The sequence below is a fragment of the Anguilla anguilla genome, chromosome 12 (genome assembly GCF_013347855.1).
Source record: "Anguilla anguilla isolate fAngAng1 chromosome 12, fAngAng1.pri, whole genome shotgun sequence".
NCBI classification, from domain to species: domain Eukaryota; kingdom Metazoa; phylum Chordata; class Actinopteri; order Anguilliformes; family Anguillidae; genus Anguilla; species Anguilla anguilla.
In genome coordinates this window covers 24920112-24929730 of record NC_049212.1, presented here as the reverse complement: position 1 = coordinate 24929730, position 9619 = coordinate 24920112, and the positions used below count along the sequence as shown (strand labels likewise).

The following is a 9619-nucleotide window of genomic DNA, read 5'->3' as shown; positions in this document are numbered from 1 at the left end:
CAGGTGTGTGCTGTTTTCTGTTTTGGAGATTAGTGTGCAAAGTACAGGTATTTGCAAAGTCTTCTCATCGTCAGCTTATTCCTGTTCCTTTTGTGCATCACATACTGCTACTGCTACTACTGCTGCTGCTGCTGCTGCTGCTGCTGCTGCTGCTTCTTCTTCTTCTTCTTCTTCTTCTTCTTCTTCTTCTTCTTCTTCTTCTTCTTCTTCTTCAAATTCTTCTTCTTCTTCTTCTTCTTCTTCTTCTTCTTCTTCTTCTTCTTCTTCTTCTTCTTCTTCTTCTTCTTCTTCTTCTTCTTCTTCTTCTTCTTCTTCTTCTTCTTCTTCTTCTTCTTCTTCTTCTTCTTCTTCTTCTTCTTCTTCTTCTTCTTCTTCTTCTTCTTCTTCTTCTTCTTCTTCTTCTTCTTCTTCTTCTTCTTCTTCTTCTTCTTCTTCTTCTTCTTCTTCTTCTTCTTCTTCTTCTTCTTCTTCTTCTTCTTCTTCTTCTTCTTCTTCTATATAAATCATTAAGAAATTACATTTCTTAATGATTTATATTAATAAAAACATGTTGACTTTCTTGTACAAACACACCTCCACTAATGTATTTCTTACACGTTGGATTTATGGCAGATCTAATCTAAAAAAAAATAAACTGAAGTTAAAACAAGAGCGCATGCTTGTCTGCTCTCTCAAATCAATGACAGAGGTTGCGATAAGGCATCGTGAGCATGACTGGGTATTCCACATCGGGGGGGGGGGGGGGGGGGGGGGGGGGGGGGGGGGGAAGAGGGGAAAGCACAAACAGATAAACACATCAGTAACTATTCAATTTATATCATGATTGAACCTTGTTCATTGAAGTGTTGTAAAACAAAACCCACCATGGAGAAATACATCTTCATAAAATAGGTGGAAGGGGTTCACTTATTAATGTCTAACTCATATAAGGCATAAGGTGTAAATAATAATAATAAAGTTTTGTTAAGCAGTCAAAGGGAATTTGTATATTGTGGGATAACATAGTGGCCAGGGAAATGGAGTTTGTAACCAGAAGGTTTCATGTTCCATTCCCCTAAGTAGAGCGCTGCCATGGTAACCTTGAGTTACCCTCATGCCTCTATAAATATCCATCAGTGTAATCGAATATGTCATTTTAATGAGAGGTTATAGTACTCTTGTTTTTCATTCTGAGTGGTCCCACCCCCGCCAAAACCAAAGAAGGACATCTTGTGTTTTTTTTTCTGTTTATTTGTTTTCCACATTTTTATATTGATTTATTTCTCTCTAAAATGGAGACATGAAAGAAAATTAATACCCTTTTGTAGAATTCCATGCAGAAAGTGCTTTTCTTCTTACAAATGTGGGGGTGGTGGGTATTATTGGGAGGGGAAAATGGATCACAAGTAGATTTAAGGAGAACACAAGCTTTGATGTGGTGGTGGTGGGGTGTGAGTAAAGGCTCAACAGTGAGAAGCTCTAAAAACCACTACGTGGTTGTAGAATTACTCAAACCAATAAACCCACTTTATAAATGTGAGTAGGCTAAGGCTACAGTGTCTTTCTTCTGGGAAACCCCTTGGCATAGGCCTACATACACTACAGCTTTAATTAAAATTGGAAACCCTTTTTGATGTAGTCTTCCTGAAAAAAAGTGACAGGGACAGTTCTCTGTAAAAAGAAATAAAAAAATGTGCTATGGAAATAAAATTGAATTGAATGAAAACTGTCGAGTGCAAAAATATGCCAATAATTACCAATCCTTTGTTCGCCGGTTTGTGTTAACAGAGATTTTAGTGGTACCGGGCAGCATACTTAATTCCAGTTCTAGAAGATTTGCTGCAGTTGATATTAAACATTTAATATTTTATAATAATACAATCTGATGACTGTTCATCTCCATCCCTGACACACACAAAAGCGACCAGTGGCATCGAGTGATGTGGACGCACATGTGCGAACAGTGCAGTCTGATTGTCGCCCATGTTCATCTGAAGAGACTCAAAAGCTCATGGTGACAAAGAAGCGTATGCAGCTTACTTAAAATGGAGCCATGCACTGATGAAGTGAGATGGACTAAGCTTGATGCTACTTTGCAGACTTAAATTAAGGGCTTTTCTGATCAGAATTCATGCTTAAACATAAAATGGAAACGCTCTGATAAGTTCATGAAAGAGAACTTTTACATTTTGAGCAGAATTTAAAAGGAGGGAGTAAATTAGCCTACACAATAAATACATAAATAAATAAATAACAAATAGGCCATATGGATCCTGTGATGTTTTGCTATCATAAAGATCATAAAACATAGGTCTAGAGCAGTCTCGTCTGTCCTGAATTCATTAGTCCAATATGGTCGTGCAGTCCTGCAAAGCATGCCTAGTGACGAGGACCTATTGCATCTCCACAGATTCTTTTTCATACTTCAGGGGTGTTGTTATTATTATTATTAGTTGCACCGTTTTCTGCACCCAAAAAGCTCCGTCAAATCCGATTTGCCCCTGTGCTGTCTGTTGTCAGAGTTTACCAGTGGGAGGCACTGTTGCACAGCGTCCTGTTTTCATCTTTTTCTCCAATATTTAACAAGAAATTGGAGCAATATCTGTGGTACTAAGACGGATGCGTGTCGATCGAGACAAATCTCGTCGCTGACAACTCCTGGAAACACCTGTCTGTACCTGCGACTGGGATGTGTGCATGGAGGCTGACATAAAGGGAAATGGCACGCCTATTGATCGTGTGACCAAATCAGATTACGACGTAGAAAAGCAGGAGAATTAACCCATCAGGCGATTGCCTGAATCTGTAATGCAGGTATGATTCAAATGAAGGGATTTCAGCATCGGTCAAAAGGTTTGATGAATACTACAAAGGGTTCTTGATATTCTAACCATTACTCCCAGGTTAAGAACAAATCGAGCAGACATGATTGCGAGAAAAAGAAAAAAAAAACAGAACAGCATGTACAGAAGAACAGCTATGAATCTGTTTGTCATTCTTCTGACCTGAGATCAGCACTGTGGAGTGGTGAATATGATTAACAACATTTATGTAACACCACCTAAATTGACTTAATTAACCTTTAATTACCCCATAACAAACCATCTATAAGGCATGGAACTATAAAGTTTCTGTTTATGCAGTAAATGGAGTAGGCCACAGCACAGTCAGATTCCAACATTCATTTATCATTTCATCAAATGATCTGTTACTCATTGCAACCTCATGTAAAAGGATGCTCAATTAAATTACAGAAATACATTTGTATGTCTCTGAACAGAATATTAGAACATTCATGCCAATTGAGGGTATAAAGCCCTGGGGTGAAAAGTTCTGGCCTCTGTTCTGTTAGTAAATGTATAATTATTTTATTTAGCTATCTAATTTAATAATAAAGAAGTCTGACGTGGGACCTTGTTTTACCCCCAATTAATACATCACTAGCCCCCCCCCTGTAAGTCTTACTTAAATTAATATCTCATTCGCAGTCAGTCCAATGCTTTATTAAGAGTTTGTTAAAGGTTAATTAGTGGTTCATTAAGTGCAAGAGTTCTTTATTTTTGTCATTCAGGTCCATCCGTTTTTGGTTGACTTCAGTTAAATGCACAACACACAGTGATTAACCTCTACAAGCAAAACAAAAAGACTAAAATGAAAAAAAGACAACATGAGATGAAACGTTCACATTATGATTGAACCTGACAGGTGACTATTTTGGAATTTTTCCAAATGAATGTCCTTGTGCTTGTTCCGTCTCTCGTGTGTGTGTACTGACACTGACCCCTGACTAAGACTTGCACAGTCATGTTGAGAAGACAAGCTGCTCTCAATGTGCCAATGAACAGCTCGAACCCGCAATGTAGCACGCAGGATCTTATTATTATAATATTTTACATACTATCTTATTATTATAATATTTCATATTATATTTTATTATCTTATTATAATATTCAGGATATTATTTTCCGCAGGATCTCACCTTTTCTTGATCCAATGGAATCAAGTACAGTGTTGTGGTGTTCTTATCATGTGGGGAAGAACAGCATGTCAGGTACAATGATGCCAGGTACAATGAAGAATCACTTTGGTGGATGAGTGAAAGCACTTCCTCTCTATCTCTTGCGTTTGGAAGCAGTTTTTGCGAATTGTAGTTGAAAACATTTGACAGCCCTGTCCGTCATCCTTCCTTTATCCACAAAACATCTTTTAGATACTGCGGTGCAGCCGCAAGGCATAAGATAACTGTACTTGATATGCAAGTTACGCAGTGCAATTCTATGTTGTGCCTTTCAGACATGCTATGCTAACACAAGCTTTGCCATTTGTTATTTTAAAGATTTTTTATAGCGTCCTTTCGCACCTGAGCAAAGGCCTGTTTGAATGCCCCTCTTCACGGTAAAACTTCAAAAAAGACATTGATCAATGCAATATTTGCAAGGTCCTCAGTGTCATATATTTAGACTTAAATGTATTCGAATTTAACATAAACTCTCCCTTTTAAGTAATTTTACATGTATATAAATACATGTATATAAATACAGTAATTCTACAACTTCATAATTTACATACTAACAAGATTTTGAAGCAAAGCACCTGATTGTTCTGCTGTCAGTATTTACAATTTTTTAAAATCAGTTTAAGAACAATATTTCGCCCCTGGGTTTGTAAGTGCCTTTTCTTTAGGGAAACTTTCCCTGCAATGCTTCAACTCTTAAGCATGGAGGATCGCTCATGATTTGTGAAATGATGGAAATGGTGATGTGTCTGTGTGTGTGTGTGTGTGTGTCTTGGGTGGTGGGGGGGTTGCGTCAGCACACACTGAATTGCATTCCTCCAGAATGAAGCAGAATATCAGGCAAAGAACCTGGACTAAATGCTGAAAAGAATCAGTAATACTGGACAAGCAGTGTGATGCATGTAAATGTCTAAAGATGAAATGACAAAGTGGCCATATTGTTAAAAGAGGTATGTAAAAATAAGACAGTCCTTCCCTTATTTCATTCCACTTTTTTCTGTTGGCATTTGCTGGAAAAAAAAAAAAAAACTGGGAGACTCAAAGTTTTGAATGTTCTATAGTTAGAATTGGAGGCAGGTTAGGTTCTACCAGGTGATATGGTGCTATTCATTGGAGCAGGGGGGAGGGGTAAACACCCAACCACACCCACAAATAATGTTTACTCTACCCATCCTGGCCCAGATTGCCTGAGATGGGGGTCTCTTTCTCCTGTGTGAATACAGGTCCCAGCACGGCTCAAAGTTCATGGTACAGAGAGCCAGTTTACCCATAATTCATTTTCAGTTGAGCAATGCTGTCTGATTGGCTTTCCCCACAGTCCTTTACATTAGCTGTCCCTGTGGGTGACATTGTGCTGCCTCTCTTGATTGGACAATTGTCAGGTTGCTATGGTTGCCGCGCTTGATTGGATACTGTGCGAGTTGCTATGGTTTCCGCGCTTGTCCCATCTCCCTGTCTGTCTCCAGGTGCACTTCACCCCTTGAAGTGCGTTGACAGTTTTCTCCAAAAATGGGTGAATATTGCCATCTTGTTTTTATCTGTGCTTTAATACCATATGCATTTAAATGTATTTTTCCCCTCCCCCAATGTAATGAAAAATATTTCTGATCTTTGCTGGGTTCAGTCTATGTGTTTGAATTGGGTGGGGGTGGGGGAGTGGGGTTCCTCTTCAGTCGTAGTGGAGACATTGCAGGGGTGTTTTTTAAACATGTGGCTCTATCAGTCCTGTGCTCTTCTGCCAGCTCCCAAGCACAGCGGGCCCAAGCACAGCGTCTGATCAAAATCAGCTGCCTGTACAAAAATGAAATAAAAATATCAGTAACATACCACCTACATACAATCAGCAGTCCTCCACAATTCAAACCAAGGTCTTTGATTGTTTGGAAATACTCTACATTTTTCTGTGAATGCCTCACATATGTTTACGTCTGTCTAATAAATGGGTTTGAAAATAAAAACTTTGTTTAACGCATGTGTGGATGTTTTTTTTTGTGTATTTTCAGAATCTTTTGGTAATTTTCATTGTTAAAAATCATTTTTGAAGAGAGATTGGAGTCTGTCCACATCATTGGTATGATATCATATGATGCTCTTATACTTTTTAATGTTAACTTGCCATTTTGTGAGTCAGAATGGTTCTCTCAATCTTGAGTGTTCACCCATGGCTTCAATTCCACATAGCATGGTCTAAGTGTAATTGCTTATTCATTGTTATCAATGGTTTGAGTTTGTCTAATGTCAGTTTAATATCCTTATAATATTGTGGTCTACTTCCACATGTTGTTCCCTGTCTGTTATAGCTGTATTGATTTCTTTAGGACACATTTACTGTACATAAGAAATGGTAAAATTGTCTAGTAATTTTTTATCTTGTCAGGAATATAGTTTACCGGGTCTGAAACGATGTCAGATCTCCACATTGGGGTCTGTGAATCCTTTCTTTCCTTCATTTACGAGAACAGGCTTTTCTGTCCTGGTGTGCCATACAAGAATCTACGGAGAAAAAAAATGCAAAAATTAATATCACTGCTGAATGTCTTTGGCCCAGAAATAACATAACCTCAATCTGACTTTTAACCTTACTCTGAATGCAGAGATTTTCATGGCATAACATGTGCAACATTGCCAGTTCTGGGGCAGTTCAAATGTACAGTAAAGGTTTTGCACACAGTTAAAAAAAACAAAGGAACTACTGAAGCTAGGTTTATGAGAAATCTGGTATTAGCAGAGATTTACAGAGTAGAGGGTAGAGGGGCATCTCATAAAGCATAGAGTGGAGTCAAGGTAACTCCAACGTATGCAGCATTATCAGTTCAGTGGCTCTTGCAATGAAGGGTGTGATGCTAGGAAGGGTGGTAGAGGAGCAGAAGGGATGCTTCTCTGTTAGAGCCGCTGTCGTTTCAGCACCTCAGTTATTTCCATTGCCGGAAGAACCATGGAGAGTGTCAGCCTCGCTTACAGGCAGGGTAGCAGCTGGGGCTAATCCCCAATCAAGACAGCTGTATCCTGTTCCCTAAGTTGGTGGACTTTTTAGGCACCTAGCCCAGCACTGTGCTAAAAGATTAACTGCGCTTGTTCAAATAATGGAAGAAACAAAGGAACTACCAAGACTGGTCTTGTGGGAAATGCAGTATTTCCAGATTACAGATGAGGAAAACAGCAGGGTAAATAAGCATATCTCTTACTTGAGAAGCTTGAGTGAGAGTGGACTTAAGCCCCATCAGAGTTAGTGTTGAGCGGAGAGACTAATAGTATTTCCAATCCTTTAGTTTGGGCTTTGATTTATCCTGCTAGGATTAATAATGACCTCACCATTGAGAATAGGAAGATAATAAGGTTTTTAGACAAATGGCAGCAGGTTGGAAATGCTTTTTGAAGTAAGAATCTTTCTTTTCTACACCATTCTGAAATTTATGAAAAAAAGAAGAAAAAAGCAATGCTTTCTTTACAGACGGCCAACATGAGCCTGACAGAACTTATTTTTATCAATTCTCATCACCAAGGCAACGGCTCCTTCGTGACAGTCCTGCAGACGCAAATATTGGAGTCCAGAACCTGGAGGTTCCTTAATAAACTTTGCACTTAATAAACTTTGCTTAAAAGAAAAGAGTGGCACACAATTCATTTTCTCCAGCTTGTCTGTCTGTGGGCAGCACCGTGATGATGCGTGTCATCACTGCAGCTGAGCTGGGAGTGAATAATACTCCCGGCCCTACTCAGGTGTAGAGGAGGTTAATAGACACACTTGCCTCTGAAGACCCAGATTATGAGCAGAGGCTTCAGAGCACGGCTACAAGCCCCCTGCCGGGCTCTCTTCCTCCTGTCATACCCGCCCCCTGCGACGTCTGCCTCTCCCCCATCCCCCTGATCTAATTGGCCTCATCCTGCTGAATTTTAATGCTGGTCACCACCTCCTCCAGTTGCTGCTTCAGAGGCACTGGAGGTAATATGGAGTGGAGGGCTGCGTTGCCTCTAAAGCCGGATATACCTGCGGGAGCACCTGTCCTGCTATCTATAGTTTTTTATAAATGACAGAATTTACAGTAAGACTTTAACCTTCTGTCCAGTTGTAAATGCATAATGAAACATTTATCACTATATCCTATTGTCAGACAGCTAGTGTTTAGATTATGGCCTTAGAGAGAGAAACAGTGGATTGGAAACAATATTATATTGTTTCTAAGAATGCTGCCTGCTCACCCCTCCACAAACATCAAAGGAAACGTCCTTGGGGCAATTAAAAGTCATGCTGATACCCTAATCTAGGCATGAAATCAATGGGTCTCACCTTCTGCAGAGTTTGTCTCGGAAGAGACACCAGAAGACAAAGCTATTTATGGAGCCAGAGACCCACCTTGGCTACAAAATGCACAAAGATTATTTGTTTACTTTTGATGCATGCAATTTCTGACATTTAATTGAAATCATTGATTGAAAATCTTTTGATTATATAGATAATGCTTGTTGAGCCCTTACAGTTGAAGTCTACATTTTTAGAAGCAGTTCCAGTTTCAAGTGGAAACCAACACGGTGCAATTTGGTTCTGTAACATGGAAAATATTTAGCCTGAAAACAGAGATTAAAACTAGCTGGATGTAACAATTATTTGTGTACAAATATATCACCTCTGTTGCTAGAAGCACAAGTAAACGTCCATGCTTTTTAGAGGTATTCCATATCTGAACTGAATTACCTCTAAATATATTAATGTTTCGTCTCATTAGAAAGATACTAAATTCCTGAATCTTTTAATATTGTAGTGCTTAGAATATTGTAGTGCTTCATAAATGAGGCGGACTCTCCCCCCTTCCATACCTTAACTTGGAATCACCCAAGCACGGCAAACATCCTCAAGTCAGGCTAGGTAATGTATTTAGGATGGCCGCAGGAAAGAATTGTGTTTTTAACAATAATTATTAAATTAAATCATGTAAAAATATATTTTATATATAGATTAAGTAGGGGGTTCTAGCACACAATACCACTTGTGTCCAGTATTCAGAGTGCTGAACATTTGGGCATTGACAGTTGGAACTCCTGGATTCAGAAAATAAACCTATTTTTAATTAAGCCTCACTTTCTCGACTTCTGCTTTGAGGGTTTCTTCCATTTGTTATTCATTTCAGTGACAGCAGAACTTTAGTTGATGTGTAGATATAAAACAAAAATACAGTCAGCTGAATATTAAAATATAGATGTCAGAGCATTAAGACAGATAAATGCATCACCTTAGTGCAATTGGCGGCTTTTGGCTCCAGGTCATTGAGAGTGACCAGCTCCCGTAGTAGACTGCTCTCCTGGTATCCGCCCTTCACACCGCGCAGCTTGAAGTAGGCCTGCGGCTTGAAGAGGATGAGCCGGAGGTTGACGGCGAATCCTGCCATGTCGATGGCGAAGGGCCGGTGGGGGTCGAACACCGTCTTCCAGCCGTAGACCTTACCGGCGGCGTTGACCTTGGGGGACTCATAGCGAAGCCCCCCCACAAAGGCCACAGGCCACACCGACACCTTTCGCGTTGACCGCATCTGGGGAGCGAAGTGTATGACAGTGTGAGTGAGGTGTGTGCGTGCGTGTGCGTGTGTGTGTGTGATAATGCGTCATATATGTGATGTTGAGAGCCACTGA

The 9619-nt window shown here is 39.7% G+C and overlaps 1 protein-coding gene across 2 annotated transcripts in view; it reads right to left on the bottom strand.

Annotated features, from left to right (window-relative positions):
- Nucleotides 1-1209: 1209 nt before the first annotated feature.
- Nucleotides 1210-9619, bottom strand: part of LOC118208889 (galactosylgalactosylxylosylprotein 3-beta-glucuronosyltransferase 1) — a 67659-nt gene continuing 59249 nt past the window's right edge. For both annotated transcript variants that reach the window (XM_035383852.1, XM_035383853.1), the window contains 3 exons: nucleotides 9223-9519; nucleotides 6385-6487; nucleotides 1210-5785 (listed from right to left, as the gene is read on the bottom strand). In XM_035383852.1, coding sequence (XP_035239743.1) covers nucleotides 6401-6487; nucleotides 9223-9519 — 384 coding nt within the window. In that variant the 3' untranslated portion in view covers nucleotides 1210-5785; nucleotides 6385-6400. The remainder of the gene's footprint in view (nucleotides 5786-6384; nucleotides 6488-9222; nucleotides 9520-9619) is intronic.